Source organism: Serinus canaria, chromosome 20 (assembly GCF_022539315.1).
Source record: "Serinus canaria isolate serCan28SL12 chromosome 20, serCan2020, whole genome shotgun sequence".
Lineage (NCBI taxonomy): Eukaryota > Metazoa > Chordata > Aves > Passeriformes > Fringillidae > Serinus > Serinus canaria.
In genome coordinates, this window is record NC_066333.1 from 7,461,580 (window position 1) to 7,482,027 (window position 20,448).

The 20,448-nt window shown below is 48.2% G+C and overlaps 1 protein-coding gene across 2 annotated transcripts; it reads right to left on the bottom strand.

The window, feature by feature from the left end:
- Window positions 1–2,270: 2,270 nt before the first annotated feature.
- On the bottom strand, window positions 2,271–20,448 carry ASXL1 (ASXL transcriptional regulator 1). Of its 2 annotated transcripts, none has more exons than XM_030230959.2 (12): window positions 20,171–20,448; window positions 15,496–15,578; window positions 12,318–12,426; window positions 11,121–11,241; window positions 10,952–11,046; window positions 10,522–10,615; window positions 10,091–10,243; window positions 9,539–9,702; window positions 9,345–9,441; window positions 8,812–8,917; window positions 7,786–8,401; window positions 2,271–7,074 (listed from the first exon to the last, which is right to left on the bottom strand). In XM_030230959.2, the coding sequence occupies exons 1-12, from the start codon at window positions 20,228–20,230 to the stop codon at window positions 4,198–4,200; spliced, it is 4,575 nt and encodes a 1,524-aa protein (XP_030086819.1). In that variant the 5' UTR covers window positions 20,231–20,448; the 3' UTR covers window positions 2,271–4,197. The 2 variants fall into 2 exon arrangements, with proteins under 2 accessions (XP_030086819.1, XP_030086820.1); XM_030230960.2 differs by having other exon boundaries at window positions 20,166–20,448.

Sequence of the window (20,448 nt, forward strand, 5' to 3'; positions counted from 1 at the left end):
TTCTTAGAATGTGTGTCTATTATATATGTGATGCAACTTAATTCTGTTCTGTTTGTGGAATGATTAGCACAGGCCAACTCCCTGTCCCCTCACTTAACAAAGACCAATGAGCTGTTAATCGAGCTGTTATCTCCATGGTATTACTTGCTAAATGCACTGATTTCATAAGTATGTGGAATCCTTTTTTTTTTTTCTTTTGAATCTGTATATCATATATAAGACTGAATCTACTTAATAAACACTGTATAACAAAAAGGGCTTTCTCCTCCACTGTCCAGCCCCGCTGGGTGCTGCTGGCCCCAGCACTGCCCCTCGCCCCAGGCCCTGTGCGAGAGGTTGGTGCCATCAGTCACCAGATCGGGATCTAAATTTAGGTGTTAAAAGGAAGAAAAAAAACCAAACCAAACCATCTCTCATTCCTGTTGACATAAGCTGTGCTTTCCATTCCGTAACAGACAGCATGGGTACCAGAGAGAGCAGTGGCAGCACTCACAAAGGGGGCAAGGCACCAGTTTTATGCTTAACTTATATTTTGACAAAATTAATTTTGTGAAGTGTCTGGTTTTTGTGAGAAAAAAAAAAAAAAAAGAAAAAAAAAGTTTTCATTGAAGTTTGTGCAAAGTTCTCCCTCATGGAAAATACTGATTTTTCGTTATCAGCTTTATTCACTAAGTATAATAAACCTTTGCATCCATAAATGTTCCTCTTCAAGCGCTGTATAGATACCATGTCCTAGTTTGGTCATCAGGAGACCCAGAGAGTCCAAGGGGTTTGCATGGAAATGCAGCTGCCCAGGGGTGTGGGGATGCTGGCTGGGCAGAGGGGTGGGCTGCCCCTTCCTGGGATTCGCTGTGGCTGCACCAGGAGTGAAGCCAAGAGGACCCACCTGAATGTTTGTGCTTGTAAACAATCACCTGGGACAGCACATCCCAAACGGAGCACCCACAGAGTTCATTAATCTCTGGCAGCACAGCACCAGTGGCCCTGTGTCCCTGACACCATCAGGTCTGTCACTGAGCCTCTGGCTGAGCTTTGCTTCCAGCTTTCCAAGGGAGCATGGGAGGGCTAGGCACAGGGATAAGCAGTGCCAGGCCACAGCAGCTGCAAACCAGTTGGCATCACCTGCTGAGGGCTCCACAGACCCCTGGCCAGACTGATTCAGGATGTCCCCATGCCTGCAGATGGCCCCGCCAAGCACGGCAGAGCCAGAGCCAAACAGCAGCCGGGCTGGGAGAGAGAAAATCTGTTACTTGGCACACAAATATCAGAGAGAAAAAAGGAAAAAAGTGTATTGCTCTTTGTGAAATTCTGATGTTAATGGGTTTTACTTTTGAAACCCCCAAGGTCCCGTTCCAGTGGTAGCTAATTCTAATGCCATCACCCCCCATCCCAATAAAACAGGGAAGGATTAAATACTGTTTTAAAACTTGGTTACATTACAACTCCACTCATTTTCTGCACTCCCTCTATTTAGCTTATTTAGATTATCCAGGTATTCTGTGTGTAGACAGCCTGCCAGAGTCAGAACATCAATGAACCACCAAAAACCACAGAAGCCTTTTTTCACCCCAAATGCTGGTGCTGGACCATCTGCTGCCCCAGCCCCAGCTCATGTGTGAGGCCATCGCTGCTGCTCTGCAATGGCAGTGCTGTGGAATGCCAGGAAGTCAGGGATTGTGTCACCGCAAAGATCTCAGCACTCCCACAGCCCCAGGCAAGAGATCCCTGCTCACCCTGCAGAACCTAGACACATCATAATTCATGTTATTTCCTTACTGCCCAAAAAAGAGAAAGGACTTGGCCATAAAGTGAGTTTCCAAGTAGTTTCAATAAACTGCAATTGGTATCACATTTATGCTCTTGAGAAACATTTTTAGATCCATTTATCCAACAGTGACGGCAGTAACAGCAGGACCTGCCCTGACACTGGGAAGAGTCTCAGTGCTGCTGCCCACAGGCATCACCCCAGCAGGGCAGGGAGCCCCTGTGACTGTGGGGGGCCCCTGAAGTGTCCCACAGCCTCCTGTGGCTCTCAGAGCCTCCCAGGTGTCCATTCCCCAAGAGCCACATGGCATCTCTGCAGGAGCTGCACCATCTTCAGCGCTCTCCAAGTGCATAAAACCAGATTTAACAAAGCAAAGCAGCAACACAGCCCCTACCCTTAGTGACTTGAGCAGAGCTCTGGAACAGCTGCAGTTAAAAGAGGGGAAAGGAAAAGCCACATTGCCTTAGAATAGAAGATTTCAGAAAAAGGACTGGAACCACACAAGCAGATTTTACAGTGTTTATTTTTCCAATAGCACAAGGGACAGACACGAGCAGGCCCCCCCCGAGGGCTCTGCCCCCCAGACCAGTCCGAGCTGAACACTGCAGTGGCCCCCCAGAAGGCAGAGCCAGCCCCCTGCTTCGCTCCCCATCTTTGGTAAGCAGGTTCCACACCTCCGCTCGCCCCTAGGGGCACCGCAGCCCTGCCCAGGCCAGGGCACCGGGCTCTCCTTCTCGTGTGATGAGGCTGGTGGATGCATTGAGCATAAAACCATCTCAGGGACTGAACTTGTTCCACCCCTCACAATTGTGGCTGAAAGAGGAACTTGCACGGCTGAAAGAAAGTGCATGGTGAAGGGAGGTAGGATGGAGCTGGAAAAGGGACAAGAAGAAAAAAATGAAAATAAACTCCCTAAAATTCTTGCTACTGCCCGCTTGAATACACCAGCGACTTCTCCCCCTCACTGAAGCAATTAACTCTTGATTGGGAATTGCTCCAAAGAGGAAGAGAATTGCAGTTTTGCTCTCCCTCTCTGGATGCACATGGATGTTCATTCACCTCTTTGCAGTGCAGGTACAACCATGCCCTGGGAGCTCAGGTGCAGCAACAACTGGCAAGAGCTTAAATGAGCAACCAGGGAGTTGAGCTCGGCTCAGCAAATCCCACCTGGTCATCCTTGAGCCTGCACAGCACAGTCCACCCAGGCACCGGGAGGCTGTGGGAGCCAAGACCCCAGTGTGGTGAGCCTCACGTCAGGCAAGACGGAATACAGTGGCTCTGACAATAACTAACACCACTTTAATGCAATACTGCTGTAGAGCCTGGAAATCCAAGGAAAGAAAAAGACCCCTTTATGCTCTATGTACATTACATCCATTTACAGAGTTGGCCAGTACTGTGTACAACATATAAATATATGGTCAAACAGATGCAGAGAGGATACTTACAGGAGCCAAATAACTCACTTTATACATCCAAGAATGAAAATATATAAAAAAAAGGAAAATAAAAAAGAGGAAAGAACACTCCTTTAAATGTTAAGTGATGGTCACACAGATGCACAGCTCGATGCTCACAGGTGCTCAGCTGCTGTGGGGTTTCAGGTCCTCACCACAAAGCTGCAGTGCAGAGCTCACTGACCCTGTCACTGAGCTCCAGGAAACCTCCAGTGTTCCACAGCAGTTTGTGGAAGTTGGCCAAAGGAGGCAGGCACAGCTGCTGGGCCAGTTCAGCCAGGAACAGTTCCCTGGCCACACAGCTTCCTGCAGGCCAGCAGAAGGCATTTGCTTGGCACTTGCCCCAAAATTTTTTTTCCTCTTCTTGCATCCTCCACGTGGATTCCATGTGGCACATGGTGGGCTGTACACGGCTCCTGCAGAGCACATCCCTGGGCACCACATCCTGCTGTAGCATCCTAAGACTGCATGGGACCATCCCTGCAGGGCAGCTCTTCTTACACTCACTGCACAGCAGCACTTCCCACACAAACCGGGAATGGAGATGGCAGAAGGGGAGAGTGGAAGACTGTAGGGCCTCACCTTGCGCAGCCCTGAAATAGCAAACACCATCTTCCAGTTCCTTTGGATGTAAGGATTTCCTCCACAGAAGGTCCAGGGATTGCCACAGCAAACGGTCTCTCCCCCCAGCATCAGCCTCAGAGCACAGCTGGAATTTCCATGATGGCAGGAAGCAGCAGGATCGCTCCCACGGGGCACAGCCCACTCAGAGCAGGGTGTCCCCATCAGCAGGAATGAGCTCTGCACCATCGACCTCTGTGGGAAGGCAGCTCAAAGTTCCTCACCAAAACAAAGTGTAACAGCGTTTCTACTATGAACAGAGAGTACTTTGTGTACTTTGTGTACAGGCATTAGGATCAGTCGTTATCAAAATACACACACTGAATATACAACCTGTCCCATGGCCATAATTTATTATCTCACCACAAGGCACAATACACAGAGCTTAGAGGGTCCTATACAGTCGTCGTGGCAGAAGGCGCCGCAGCCTTTGCACATGATCATGGCTTTGAGGCTGCACGAGCACTGGAACGAGATCTCGTCGACGCTGCTGCTGTCAGCAAACATCTGCACAGCCAGGGCCGTGTTCCGGCTCGCAGCAAAGTTTGCTTTGTGGGTGAGCTGCACCACGCTCCCAGCAAGGCCTCGGGGGAAAGCCGGAGTGTTGGATGAATAATTAAAGCTGGTGGAATTAAGCTGTAGCTTTGAAAGCTTCCCATAAAACGCTTGCTTGATATTGAGCTGAGAGGGGATGGATGAAGGCTCCAAAGGGTGACACTGTCCTTTTCCTGGATCCCTTGAAAACTTAAAGAAGGGCCAGTCCATGACCAGTGGCTCTCTCTGTGTGTGCCCAGCCAGCTCCGTGGGCTGCTGGGCTACATCCCCCCGGTTCTCTGCATTAGTCTTAGCTGGGCTGCCACACACCAGCACCTTCTCACTTCTGATCACTCCCGGGGTGCTGCTGTGCTGCTTTGAAGTCCATTCCTCCCTAGCAGCTGGGATTCCTTCTCCCAATGCACAGCCCTTGTCCAAGGGAATCTGTTTGCCAGGGGACAAGGTTTCCATGGCTGAACTGTGTTCCAAAGCCCTGGAGTGATGCAGCCTCACGCTGGGGCTGGAAGGAAAACCAGAACCAAAGAGCTTTTTGCCTTGCACCCCACTGTAATTTTTATTGACCAATGCACCTCCTGTCTGATTTGGTCCAAGAGAAGTTACACCGGGAGATAAAAACTGAGGTTCTGTAGAGGCATTCAGCTTCTCTGGGCTTTTACCTGCTGTGACACTTGCTAATGGGTTGTGCTGTGACATCCGGTGGACCTTGGGCAACTCCTTCTGCTCCTCAAAGCTACAGGAAGAAAATGTTCTTTCTCGAGGGTCCACATCTTCAGACTTCAGAGAGGCACTTGCCATGTTTGCCAGTTGGTCTTGGCAGCCTAAAGTCAAACCAACTTTGGAATGTTTTTCTGGGACAACCTGGTCCTCTGCACCCTCTGCTCTAGACAATGCTGCTCCTGATCCACAGGTTTTTTCCTGGGGATCTATGGAAGATCTCACTGAGTGAACATCATCGCTCCTGCTTTGAGCACTCGTCTTTATTCCTACATCTGGAGAAGATTCTTTGCCAAAATAGTGACCGCTGCCTCTGTCCAGCTGCAGGGAGAGGCTTTCTGACTGCTTCTGCAGTACTGGCTGTGCAATTTCCAGCTTGATGTTGACGTGAGACACTGGGAGAACTTCTTCCAGTGGAAGCTTCCCCTTCAGCAACTGCATCACCAAAGGGTTGTTGGTCTCGATGGAGGACATGGGCCGAGCAGAGCTGGCCGGATGCTCGGTTTTCTGGGGTCCCCACCTCTGAGGTGGGGGCGCAACCAAGTCCCCAGAAGAGGCTGGACTCTCTGTCTCCACAGACAATTTTGACCTAATCCCATTGCACTTCTCACTGCTGCTGTGAGAGGAAGAGCCTTTCCCAGCCACCTCCCTACAGCTGACACTTCTGAAACACATCTCCACCTCCACATTCTCATCAACCATGTCCCCTTCCCAATCGGAAGCAGTGTCTGTTGTTTCACTGTGTGTACTCTGTATTTCTTCATCTCCACTTCTCTTCAACTCCTGAGTCTCTCCCAGGGGCTGATGTGCATTTTCTGGTTCGGTTCTGGGGCACCTCTCCCTTGGCTGCAGGAGTTTTTCAGAGGTATCGATCCTATTCTGAGAAATAAAGTCACCATGCACAGAGGGCTGCAGCAGAGCCTCTGCCTTTTGTTCCTCATTACTCAGTTTGCCATCACTGCCTTTCCCTGACTGCAGCTGTGCAGTGTCACACACTGCAGGGATTGCTTTCTTCACTCCAACAGTCACCGTTTTGGAGGTATTATCAGCAACACATTTTTCCAGAAATGCTTGGGAGCTGTTATATCTAAAACCAGACATCTTCTCTGGATCATGGCGTTCTGTGACACCCAATGACAATTCTGGTGGAAAAGGACAACTGGAGGAATTTTGCTTTACATCAGAAGGAGAATCCAGCTGTATGGTGGGAGCACCAACATCTCCAAATTCCATCACAGCCCTGTGTCCCGAGGGACTGACCCCAGCTCCCTGCCCCCCAGAACACGACAGACTGGTCAACACAGGAACCACACATCCCAGCTTTGTGCTCTCCTGTGATGCAGCACAAGATGGGAGCTCGGTCCTTGGGTCATGGAGGAGCTGCTCAGGACTCTCCTCCTGCCTCTCAGGAGTTGCATTGTCCAAGGATGACACAGTCAGAGAACCACAGAACGGTGTCCTGGGTGACCCATCACCAGACTGAGTGTCCCCTGACCCTGTGGCACAGCCTGCAATGCTGCTCCTTTCACTTTTTGAGGGAGAGTGATCTTGTCTGGAAGAGAGGCAGGAATTCACACTGGTTTCCAGAGCAGCCCCTTTGGAGTCAGCCTTCCCTCCACTCAGATGAACAGACAACTGTAGTTGTGCTCGCTGTAGATCTGACGCACGTTTTCCATGAGCTCTCTTGGATCTCCTGTGCTGGGAACGGCTGCTGGGTTCTCCTCCACCACCTCCTTCATGGGTGCCTCTCCCCCCACCAGGGCCACCCCCTCCTCCGATGGCGGCGGTGGCGGCTTCGCGCTGGGCTCGGGCTTGCAGAGCACGGGCCTTAATGTCTGCGAGGGTCCGGGCCCCGGGGCGGCCCCGGCCGGAGGGCTCCGTGCTGGGGATGATCCGGGGGCAGATCTGGTAAGTGGGCTGACCTTTAACCACCCAGGGTGGTTTAATACGTGAAAGTTGAATCTGAAAGAAAGGGAAATGCAGTAAGTTCTAACACTGATCATCTCCAGCAAAATGTGTTTTACTGGCAACTTCTCATCACAATTTTTAGCACACAATTCAACAAAAATTTCAACTTAGAAACTAATTTGGGAAGAGAAGCAGCACGGTCCCACAAACTCTGCTCTGTGATCTGTAAAGCTCAGTTCACACTAATATTGTTTTACCAGAGGCTGCAGGCAAATATGAAATAAGTTATTTATAGTCACGTCTCCAGAGATCAAACTGGTCTTCTCTACACCAGGATGACTGCCCTGAAGCTACCAAAATGGGTATCCTGGTCAAAATGGAAAAAGTCAGGAGGAACACTGAGATTCTGTCCAAAAGCAAAGGAAAAGAACTCAGAAACTAGACAGGATAAAGAACACGATTTCAAGGTCTTTTGCAGTCAGTCAGCTCATTTCAGGCAGTGTTTCTGTAGCCACAGAAATGCAAATGAAGGGAGTAAGTCAAGGTTACCCTGTGCTCTTGTGCAAAGACCTTGGGATGATTTTCCATTCTTTGCCTGTCTAAATACGACAGCAAACCATGGCAGTCAGAGGCACTTCACCAGCTCTACCAATGAAACCCTTCGACTCCTTCCCTTAAGATGGCAACACTTGACATTTTAATAATGTTTTGATACTACTGAGCACAGCAGCCCTGAGATACAGCAGCTCTAAAGCTCTTTCTTACCCGGATGGGTGGGACTTTGGGCTCCTCTTTAGTAGGCTGTGGCTTTTCTGGGTGAACACTTTCAATTGTGTTACGAAAGGACTGACGATCTTCAAGCCGGGGCTTCTTTTCGGGGAAGGACGCAGAGGCAGCCTCCTCAAAGCTTTTCCTCTTCTGCTCCTTGGTCTCCTGAGCAGAGTTCTCCTGGGGCAAACTGGGAATTCTGCTGGTAGCTGCCAATGACGGATCTTCTGATTTGCTGTTTGATTTGGAAGTCTCTGGAGAGAGGTGCAGTTCAGTACTCTCTGCCTTCAGTCCTGCAGCCGAGGGGCTGGTCAGATCATCTTTCTTCAGGTCTGTCTCAGGCTTTGGCTCTTTATGAAGTGAGGGATCTGGCCCCACGGGAGCAGGCTCTTTGGGAGTCTCCGTGTGCTCAGGTTCCCGCAGTCTGTACAGGCTCCTCCTGGCCCGGCACCGCAGGTCGGCCCGGGAGCGTTTCCGGAAGCGCCCGTCCCTCTGGCGCGTGGTCGGCCCGCGCGGCAGCCTGGCTTCTCCTTTAACAGACAGCTCTGTCCTGTTCTCAGCGTCCTCCTGCACTGAATTCTGTGCCTGGGATTCTTCCTGGGTCAAACCCAACCTATAAGGCAAACACAAAAGCCAGCTAAAAGCTAAAGCCCCAATTTCAGTGTAACCGAATACTGCCAACACAGGCAGAGAGTCATCAAAGCCTCATTAACTCATCCTGCAAGGGGAGAACCCACACATTCCACATTACTATCACACGGAATGAGGAAAAAAAAAACCCAAAAATTTGTGATGGAAAATACCATCATTTTTTCTTGGAAACAGAAGAGATGGGCTACAAAATTGTGCTGAATCCAGCCAATTTCACTAAGGATTTTCCCAAAACAACAGCTGGAGCAATTCATCCCACAACCTATGTTTTTCAAGGAGTTTATAAGCTGCATCTGCTAAGGTGAACAGAAACACACTCTGCCACCTGCATAAACATAGATAAAACAGGACAGATACAGTAAAATTTCTCACTTTTGCCCATAGTAGTCCTCGAAGAACTTCTCTTTCCATTGCTCCACTCTCTTTTCCTTCTCCATCTCCTGCCGAATTCGAACTTGCATCTCGTGGGTGAATTCACCTACATGGAAGCAAGAGACTGGAATTTAGTTTCAAACAAAACTCATTCTGCAAATGCAACCTCTAGTGTTTGAACTGTACAGCAGCTAAATATATGAAAGGCAGACCTGCTGTTAACACCCTGCTCCCCATCCCACTCTGGATCCACATGCTGCCTGTGGCTCCAGGAAAAATCATGTTTTAACAGACAGGCCACCTTTTAAGAAAAAATAAGTCTGGCACTACTTTACAGCTTCACAAGTTAATGCTGAAGGTCCCATGGTGTCAAATAAACTGCATTGTTGATTTTAAACAAAAAAAAGAAAAAGTTGTGGGCAACATGCAGCAAAGCTGTACTAAGTCCCCACTCATTAACTGCAAAAGAAAACCAAAAATCCTACAAAATGAGCAGCTATTTCCCAGGCACTCAGGAAAGCAAAGCCACTCACCATCAGCGAGCCGCTCCCTCCAGCTCTGTGCAGCGTGGGTGAAGAACTCATTGTTCAGAGCGCTGCCACTGAGGCGCATCAGCCCGTCAGCCCCCACCTAGCAGGACAGAGCCAGGACAAACAGAACACATCTGCTCCAGCTGTTCCACACTGAAGAGGTAATCAGGGAAGGGAAAACACCTGAGTGCTCATACCTGTCTATCGACTTCTGGCAGGAGGTAAAGCAGCTGCTGCTGGAAGTGTGATGGAAGAGCATTAAAGGTCCTGGAGTTGATCAGCGCACGCAGGTTTGTGTTGACAAGGATGGAGCCTGGGGTTTCAAAGTCAATATCCTCACCCCTGTTACGTTTCATTTGCCCTGGATTTTAAGGACAGGCAAATAAAATTAACATTGTTGTACAGAAGTATTTCAGCATGAAATTTATGTCAAACTGCAATAATAAAAGGAGTAAGAGACTGATAAAGACTGCAGTATTCAAGTGTGAAGAATGACTCTCCAGCACAGTAATTAATAAACCAAATCTGGAATTCTGACATGAGGTCACAGTTCTACCATATTCAGCTACCATTCTCAATGCTGCTCTTCAGACCAGCCAATCTTTTAAACAATTTTATCACTAGCACTCAAGGTGGAAAACCTGGCTTGTGACCTCAGGTCATCAAATGCCTCCTGGTGCTCTTTTCTCAGATACATGTCGACTTCACCATCACCAATTATTCTTCTGCCTTTACCCAGGAGCACATACCAGCCGTGGGCTTTCGGATGCCCCTCAGCAGCTGTGGAGGATCCCTGTTTATCTCTGTCCTACTGCGCAGGCTGGTTTTGCACAGGGCCAGGGAGCTGCTGCTGCTGCTGGATGTGCTGCTGCTCTCCCCATCAGCGTGCCTTCCTGTGAAGCCTAAATGCAAAACAACATCATAAAAACATGCAAAGAACAGTCAAAGCCCAAATGGGAGAGTGGTTTATCACATAGGAATTCTCTGTTACTGACAAATCTGCTATTACAGTGTATTGCCCAGGTACCAACTATTTTGAGTGAGTTAAACACACACACAACTCGGCAGTCTCACTCATTCTCAGCAGGTTTTACAGAAATCCTCATGCAAACACTGATGACTGGGGACTGTCTGAGAGAGATCTGTGAGGTTATTAGGACCCCCCCAAAGCCATGCTCACCTGAGGCAGACTCCATGTGTGCCCCGTTTACTTTCAGTGGGGTTAACACCACCCGTGGCAGCATGACACCTGTCTTTTTCTTCTGTTTGGTTGTCTGCAGACCAGAGAAAAACCAAAAACAAAACAAAGGAATGAAGGCATTATGGAAGAGTATAATAATCTTCTAAGCAGCATGTTCCTCAGTTAAAGAGCTGCCTGGCTCCTCCTAGCTGAATCTTCAGGCAACACTACATTTAGGACTAGCAGAGAATTCAAAATTGTCTTCCCATACATGATCCCTCACCATGCTGCCACTTCTTGCCCAAGGAGACAGACTCGTAACTATCTCTGAGGCACTTAGGTACAAACAGTCCCTGTCATACCACCCCAACAGTAATGAAAGCTCCCCTTGAGAGGCTTCATCCTTCCCATTAGTCCCACTTTTTCCTACCTGGGAAGCAGTTCTGTAGCTCTCCCTGGTAGCAGGTCCTTTGCTCTGAGATTCAGTGGAACACGAGGCATTAGAAGAAGTTTCATCAAGAGACACTGCAAGAGATGAGCTCTCAGTCAGACACAGAAGTAGGTCCTGGAGTTTAAGGTTAATGTCACCAGACACTTACCATCATTGTCACCACTCACAGTACTGGCTTCGTTGGACCCACAGCTTTCTGCATCTGCTGTGTCCTCCAGCTCCTCTCCTTCGGGCACTGACAGGTTCCGGGACCACTGCAAGGCATCTTTCTAGAGGGGAAACAGAACTGGGGTAGCTACAGCCCTCCCTCCCTCCCTCCCAAATCTACACCAATGGGACCAGACAGTTAACTGGATACTTTAACCTTCAATTTTTTCCCTATTTTAATCCTTGATGCAGAAAGGGATTTTAAAGTACATTTGGGCTCATAGTGGAACAGAAGTCACCTAAACTAAGAGCACTTCATAGCCCCTTTCTAGACAAGTAACATAAACGCAAAATACCAGGTCAACAATAATTAATTTTAAGAGAAAGGTTCATAATATGTTATAATTTTCTGTGAGTAATGAGTTTGTATTAAAGACAAGCATCACACTATGAAAGAACAAGTAGCATCAGAGTGGCCAAACACTAAGACAGCAAGCTTAGGAGTTTTATTTCCTACTCGTACAATAAAAGCAATTTCAGTGCCATCTATTTTCAGCAAAATGTGTCAATTCAACAGGCTTTTCTAACAGCAGGAAAAAGATGGAAATGAAATAGCTGAGATCTTTCAAGTTGATATTTATCAGGGAATCCAACCGTACAAAAAGAAAACCTCAGGACCAGAAATATTTTCAATATTTAATATTACTGGAACAATAAACTAAAAATAAAAAAGTAATCCAGAGAGATTTCAAGATCTGAGGAAAATACTGATGCTAAATAACACACAATGTAGTGGTACACAGAACAAGCAGCCAGAAGAATGAATACACATTTTCCTATCAAGATTTTACGTGTCGCTACAAGCTCTCAGACCAATTCCTTGGTTGGCTGTTTTCCCTTGTGGCTGGCAGCAAGGGAGTGCACAGAACTGTTCTGATGAACAGCTACCTGAGCTGGACACCAGGTACAGAAGTAACAGGATTCAAGAAATACCAGTTGGGGTTTTTAAAAAGAATTTATCATAGATGGCTGAATACAGCTGAAAGGTACAAGCTCCAAGGAAATAATGAATTCCAGACCCTCTCGCACATGATGATCTCACTGCTCATGATGCTCAGTGACAGGGTAACACTCAGCCCTGCACAAGGAGCAGAACTCACCCCTGGGCCCTCAGCTGGGAGCAGAGCTCAGTATTTACCTTGAGTGTGAAAAGGCTGATGCGTCCAGGCAGTTTGTAGAAGAGCCCATCCCCTCCCCGGGAATTGGAGTGGAGCATGGCATTGAGGCAGGCCAGGGGAGATGTGCCACTGCAGTAGAGACAGAGAAAAGAGACAGCTTAAGAAACAGACTATCAAGAAAACAGCCTGAAAGAGGTGGTTAAATGGGCATCCTTTAGCTGATGAGAGGAACAGAGGTGATGATATTAACTTTATGGGACAGGCACTTCAGTGAGAACAGTGTCACTGGTTTCATTCTGACCTGTACATCAGCCTTGCACATCACAGCCAACAGTAAATGTGATACCAATTTTAAAGCTGTCCTCCTCTGTTTTTAGACATTTCTAACTTTTATTACCTATTATTTACAACAGGAAATCCCCTTCTCTCCTGGAATCCTTCAGTGTTGAATTCATTTTATAAAACCCCCAGATTTATTCAGGAGAAAAAAGATGTAACAAACTATTGACACACATGTTACTGGAATGTCTCCCTGATATGTCCCTGACCAAACTACTTGAGCAGAGCTTGATAAAAAGGCTCTGATGCTCTCATTTGTTAATTCCTACATAACTCCCTGGTTAAAGCCCCATCCTACACTCACACTGATGGAACTGCTGTGCCACGTAATATGGTGTTTTCCACTAAGTCCCACATGTACGGGCAGAAAGTTGTCTGGAAGACACATTACAGCACTATTGACTGCATTCCTAGTAAAAGTGAAACTGAAAACTGGACTGAGATCAAATATTTCAAAGAAAATCATTGTCAAATTGAAAACATAGAGCTTCTGTTTCCACCCTGTATGTGCCTGGGTTTTGGACATTTCTTCACATTCCACTGCAACAGGCAAAGTTACCCTGTATCACTTTCATATCATGTGAACAAAATTTCCAACCTTCTGTCCTGTTAGACAGTGTTTTCCCCTCTGTGTTTACCAGACACTCCAAGCAAACTCACCAGCAACAGAGCTCTCTTAAAACAGCAAACTAAGTAATTTTGCCCCAAAACAAGAAAAAACCAAGCAGTTAAAACTCTACCAGGAGCTGAACTTAGCATGGTACTGGCTCATGGGAATGTCAGTGCCTGGTATGGAACACAGCCCTCCCAGCAGAGCAGCATGACCCCCCAACCAGGGAGCCCCACCTCAGAACTGATTCAGAAGGAAAAACATCTCAAGGCACTGAGCTATTTCCTTCAGGAAATGGAGTTTCAGGAAGAGCTTCTATACAAGCACTAGCAAAGCCTGCTGCACATTCAGCCAGGCAGGCTCACTGCCTTTATTCTGCAAACAATCACGGTCTGAAGAAAACAATCTTTTCTTAAAGCAGAGAATTAATGACCAGGGAAGGAAAAGCAGATATCCCAAGGGAAACCATCGACCTTTAAAGGAATGAGTTAGGTTTGTGGGATTTAACATGACACGTTCCAAAGTCTGGTCTTTACTTACACAGTGTGACAGGTCACTTGTAAAAACTGGGAAAGCACAGAATAATTTATGTGTGTGAAGAGCCCTGCTATTATCTTTGGCAGGGGACAGCCTGTGCACAGAGATCTTCAACTGCCTGCTGAGGTAACAGGACTTATGTGAGAGAATTGTAGAAGATCAATTAAAGCAAAGCCCCTCTTATGAAGATTCTCATTAAAATCTGTCTGAATTCTACTGAAATCACTGCCCATATCCAAACCAGAGAAGATCTCAGAAAGCATCACAGAATCACGGAGCAGTTTGGGTTGGAAGGGACCTTAAAGACTACCTTGTTCCAAATCCTCTGCCATGGGCAGGGACACCTTTCACCAGACCAGGTTGCTCCAAGCCCTGTCCAGTCTGGCCTCAGAGACTTCCAAGGATGGAGTAGCCCCACCTTCTCTGGGCAACTTGTGCCATGACCTCACCAACCTCACAACAAAGAATTTCTTCCTAATATCCAATCTAAATCTACCCTCCTTCACCTGAAGTCCACTGCCCCTTGTCCTACCACTACATGCCCCTGTGAAAAGTCCCTCCCCAGCCTTCTTGTAAGCCCATGGAAGGTGTATGTTAAAACAGTTCCAAATCTGATGCAGCAGCACACACCGGCCTCATGCCTCTCCAAACAACAGCAGGTCCCACACCCAACACCTCTGTACACGTCACTGATTTTCACTATTCAAAACACCCCAGCTGTTTCCTGATTTCACACAAACAAGGAGCAGAAACAAGCTAACATTTAGGTCCCAGAAGAAATCAGTTTACCTTCTGCAGTTGGGTAAAGTACAGGTTCAGGAAATGCAAACACCCCAGTGAAAAACAGCCCACAGAAACAAAGGGAGGGAGAAGCAAGACTAGAAACAGTCCTTGCATCTGGATTTGTCAGAAGTCCACCCCTGGACAGCAGCTTTTCGTGTCTCTGGTAGTCAAACTTCCTTTTTTATTTTTTGCCAGGCAGCAGCAACTGAGACATTTGGACTATCACAGTTACCCACTTTCTTTGAGCTGCAAGACACTCTGTATTTCTACTACTGTCATGGAAACAGATAGAAGCTCACAGGAACTTTACCAAGGAAAGCAGTCTCCCACTTCTGCCCTTTCCAAGGCTTTGTATCAGGTTCTTTTCCACATGAAATCTACTCTGAGATGGACATCTCCTCCTACAGTGTCAAGAACCACAGCCATGAGATGTGAGCTGTGCTCTCCTGGTGCTCAAGAATCTGAGCACAAGCCAGTGACATAGAGCAGACTGTCTCTTCTAAAACACAATGTCTGCTCTAGAAATGAAGCATCAGAGGAGATAAAACTTAAACTGTTCTCAAACTCAAGTCACAATAGCAGAAACTGCTGGGAGCTACTTATGTGAGAACCATGGGAGTGAGTGGTAAGTACAGCACAATACAGGGGCCTGATCTGCAAGAGGCATTTCCTTCACAATAGATGGATGAAGGGACTCTGTATATTATCTAAAAATCCAAGAACATCTCCCAGTTATTATCAGTGAAAAAGAAACCCTCACAATCTGTACATAAATGTCTGTACTGTCATCTGAAATTACCAGGCTGAAAAGAGAAAAAGGGAAGCAAAGTGGGCTGGAGATGAGGCAGAACTGTATGAAGCAACACCAGCCTTCATACACTGCCTCCCCCATGCTGCACACTGCTTGAGACAAAATCATCAATACTAACCTCATTTCCTTTAGACCTTCAGCCTCTATGACCTGCAGAATCTGTTTTGGGGTCATAGGAGCATCTGAGTAATTTTCCAGCACCTGAAAAGACAGAAAGACCAAGTGTCATTACAGAACTGGCTTCTGCATTCCCAGAACTACTCCATCAGCTGTGGCCCAGACCCAATAATGTGCCCCTTCAAACTTGATTCACCTGCAAAGGCACACAGTAAAATTTCAGGCTACCTCAAGATCCTGGTGAACATGGATCAAAGCCACAAAAGACTTCACCTTCATCTCTTCCCCAGCTAAATGAAACACAAACATGGAGGAGAAAAAGCAGCAGAATTTGGCCTTGACCCCAACCAATGGAAGCTTTGCCAGACTTCACTATACATTAGATGGAGCTGCTGCCACATAAACCTTCCAAACTGAACAGTGGTGACCTGTAACAATGTAAAATCTTTTCCTACCTCTCCACAAAGCATCCAGTGGGTTTTTGTCACTAAAAGTATCACTGTGCAGCTATACAATCCAACACTGTACCTTCCTCAGATTACTGCATTAATTTCATCTTCACTGCATCCCAGGAAGGGAACCACAAGTTAAGAGTCAGAATTCATGTCAGAGAAGGACAGAATTCAGAAAAGGACAAAAAAAAAAGTAAAGGATTTGGGAAAAAAAATTGGCTAGAGACACTAAAAAGACTTAAGAGTGCTTGCCTTTGACATAAAATGAAGAAAATCAGATATTAAAAGGCAACACAATAAAAAACAACTCATCCTTTCACATATTATATCAAGAATAGAATTTTCACTTATATACAAAGAAGTAAAGAGGTTATTGCTTTATTTTTTATAAGCCTGTGGAACTTACTGCTCCAAAATGTCTAGAAGCAAAAACTCAAGGATTCAAAGAGAGGACCGGACATTTCTGTGGATAAGAAGATTATCCGCATAAACAGGAAACAATGAGCAAAAATAAGCTGCAGTAGATGTAAACCACTCAGTTTCTTTGGGAGCAGATTACCCTACAGCTGCTGACCACGCGCCGGCTCCTGCGCCTTCCCCAGCAGTGTGCAGGAGCAGTGCTCCACAGACCTGGGGCCACGAGCAAAAAGAGGCTGAGACAGGCACAGGCCATGGCCTGAACAGGCATGGAAAGCAGTAACAGGAATTCATTCAGGAACTTTTTCATAACCATGGTCTGAATTCCCCCAGCACCACAGCCACAAGATGCACAGCCCTGGAGTCATCTGTCCCCACGTTTTAGGAGTCAGCAACACGGTGCTGTCTCTCAGTCTGACTGGTGTGGGAAGCCAGAGGAAGGACCCAGATGCCCCATTTCCATCAGTAACATCTAGAAGTGAGTCACTGCAGCAGCCACACCAATGGGACGTGAGCAAAATCACCCCAAAGCTGTGCAGGCCAATGTTTGCACCTCAGACCATCTCCACCCTCCACATGTAATGAAAAACCCAAGTGCAGTTCTGCACTTCAACTGTATGCTGTGATATGGCTGGGCTGGATGGGGCTTGGAGCAGCCTGGACTAGTGGAAGCTGTCCCTGACTGTGGCAGGGGGGTGGAACAAGATGATGTTTAAAGGTCCTTCCAAGCTAAACCTTGATTCTACAAATGGAATTTCTCTAATCATATCCACCCAACAGGTATTCTGCAGATGCTTGAAGCTCACAAGCTTCTGAGAATGAGGTTAAGAACCTCATGGGGAAAGAATTAGAGAACTAACTTGAGTTAAAACCCAATGAAAACACAGAGTGTAAAGAAAAATCAAAGCAAGTGATGAGCCCTATTCAGAGAGAGTAAACTAATTAAATTCCATACAGCTCCATCACACTTCTTCCTCCCTCCATAGGTTACAAGGTCTCCATGTCTCCCTCCTGAGCTGTCACCCCATCATTCAGAGGCTGCAGACAGCTGACACAGGAAAACTCATTGCTCCCGAGCCCAGTGAGATCTGCAAAATACAACATGTCTGTTCCAAAAAATCAGGGAATTATTCAAACCTCTCTCCAGTGACAGACACAGCAAGTGAAGTATGTGGCCTAAAACTGAGCACAAAGGAGCATTTACATACAGATAAAAGAATCTATGCTCAGGGGAACAATTTCTAATCAAGAGCTGTATTAAGTATACAGAGCACTTAATGGAAGAACTGGAGGAGAGGATCCTGCAAGCTTCAGACACCAAATCTCAGTCTCCTGCACTGCCCCTTCTATCCCTTCCCATTCTGACATTCCCAGTACCACATCAGCCTTCCACCCAGAGCTACAACTTCAACATTGGCTATTCCTTACCCACAAAACAGAATTTCCCCCCCTCCACTATTTCCAGCAGTGGTAGCTGAGGGTTTCTGTGCTCCTAATTATTCAAGTTTACATCACTTCCTCAATTTACTGGTCATCTAGCTCTGACAGCACTTGTGGGATCCTGTCATGGCTTTGGGCATCCAGATGAACCTTTAAAGTTTATTTTATGGAACGTGCAGAGTTTTGGCTCTGTAGGAGGAGCAACACTGAAGAACATTTTTGCCTGTGATTCTCAGAAATGTTGAGCAGAATACAAAATACACCAGCACACGTCAGAGAGGGAAATTAAAAGCATTTTGACAGGGAGCATGTGTAAGCCTAGTGTGAAATAAAGATCTATTTTTAGTGGATTTACAATCAGTCCTGCAAGCTGGAAGTGCAGCTACGCAACTGTAGGTCTCTTTAAGTGGATAATCTAGTATGAGATCGTTCTATTTCTGGTTCATCAATAGCTCTAAGGGGCTGTCGAGGCTTAGACATCTCATGCACCCACCGTGCCTGAGGTGCTGGCCAGAAGACAGGTGAGAGGAACTGTGTGAAGAAATGCCTTCCCCATCACAAAAAGGTAAGGAGGTGTATTAGGTGATTGCTTTAGAGTTACAGTCTCATGTGCTGCTTTGGGTAGCCTATAAATACTGATTTTTTTTCACCTGTCAGAGTTCAGGGTGTTTGAATGAGCTGACTTTGTGCAAGGTCACATAGCACAGCCTCTGCCCCCAGGGTCACCTGCCAGGAAAGCATCCCTGCCATCTGCAGTGACACACCTGGTTCAAAGAACCTGGATCCCAAGGAGAAATGCAGGTTGGAGAATGAGACCACCAGGCTCCTGGTATGAAATTCCAAGTAGCTGCCTTATGCCCTTCTCCAGTTTTTCAAGCAAAGCCATATGGGTCTAAAATATTGTCATTTACACACAAAAGATGATGCAAGTTGCTGGAAATCAGATGCTTGTCTGATTAGGTTTTCTCCTGGCAAGCAGTAAGAAAACACTCCAATAGCCAAAAAAATCTTACTCAGAAGCACCAAGAGTTATCCTCCTCAGTACAAGACATGAGCCTCACTGGACTCACCCACACTGTTCCCTCTGAATGTTTACATGCTTCAGTACATAACCTGGGCTGGCAAAACCAAAACAAACACACACAATAGAAAAAACAAAGAAACAAACCACCCTCAAGCTCTTTAAATCCACTTCTGCAGAAGTCCAGGGGCTACACAGAAGGAACATATGTATCCTCATGAGTTGTACACCACTGACAGGGCTGTGGGGAGGAACTGTGGGATCCATTCACATCCAAGTAGTTGGATCATCCCTCACTCCATCCCTGGCACTGCTGTACCTGTGTCACTGGGTCACCAGGAGAGAGTAAGTAAGCTCCTTCCGCCCAAATGCCAGGCAGCCAGCCTAAGCACCTCGGCATGCAGCCCTTAAATCAAACCTCTGACTAGCTCCCTGAAAGACAATGAAGTTACTTCTCTTTTTTAGATTTCCTACTCATAACTGAGGTTGAAGATCCAGCTAAGGCTTCACAGAGGGAAGTCACCTTCCTCCCAGTGCTAAAGTGCAATGACAACGGCATTCCCACAAACATCTTCAGGGCAGAGCTGGGCTGGGAAGTTGAAGCCTTCAACAAGGAGATTCTTTAAAACAAAAGGACTGAGACACCTCAACAGCCACTTCTCCTAAACCCAAAAGTGACCAAATACGGGCTGATTCAGGGATGTTCAGTCCAGCTGCTGCTACAGCAGCCCAGCACACGCCACCGGCCCTCGGGCGCTGCCGGAGCACAGAAGGACCCGCACCCTCGGTAATTAAACCAGAAACTTTTGACAGCGGCCGTGCCCTCTCCGGAGGCTCCGGTTCCTCCCACGGAGTTTTAAAACCATCTGAAGGGAAGAGAATGAGCGGAACCGTCCCCGCAGCCCTGCCCGGCACGCACGGAACCGCAGCGGGACGGCGGCACCTCCCGCGTCCCATGCCGGGAGACGCTGCAACCCCGCCCGGCGGGAGGCGGCGGAGGCCGCTGGAACCCCCGGAGGGGGCAGCTCGCCACTGAGGGCCGGGGGCCGCGCTCGCACCGCCCCCGGGCGTAGCGCCTTCGCACCGGGCTGAGGAATAAAAACAACCGCGCAAGAGAGCCCGGCCACAGCGGCCGGTGGGGGAACCGCGGGAAGCCGCGGGACCGGGCGGGGAACCGGCAACACCGCCCGCGCCCTCCAGGCGGACCCGGCCCCCGCTTCTACCCCCTCAGGAGCGATGGCGGCGCCGCCGGCCCCGTTACTCGGGGAGGGGCCGGACGCGGCGGGGAGGCCCTGAGGCACGGCGGAGCCCCCGCGCCCCCGCCCTGGACGCCCCCCCGGCCTCACCAGGCGGGCGGCCTCAGCCCACGTGCGCTCCTTCTTCCTCCTCTGCTTCATCTCCTTCATCCTCCTCCTCCTCCTCCTCCTCCTCCCGCGCGGGCGGGCGCGGCGGGCGCGGACCGTTGGGCGCGCGGGCGGCAGGCGGGCGGCAGCGACTGGGGCGGGCTGGGCGCGGCGGGAGCGGCGGGCGGGGCGCGAGGCGGGGGCGACTCCGGGCGCTACGGGAGACGGCGGCGTCGGCGGCGGCTCGGGCCCGGCATAACAACGGGGTCAAAGGGCCGGGA

What these genes read in the sequence shown, in the direction of transcription:
- ASXL1 (XM_030230959.2), bottom strand. Translation starts at nt 20,230, where the DNA reads ATGAAGGAGATGAAGCAGAGGAGGAAGAAGGAGCGCACGTGGGCTGAG. An exon ending in TGTGAGTGGTGACAATGATG is followed by an intron (nt 11,047 to 11,120) that starts GTAAGTGTCTGG and finishes CATCTCTTGCAG; the next exon opens with TGTCTCTTGATGAAACTTCT. An exon ending in ACACATGGAGTCTGCCTCAG is followed by an intron (nt 10,244 to 10,521) that starts GTGAGCATGGCT and finishes TTTTGCATTTAG; the next exon opens with GCTTCACAGGAAGGCACGCT.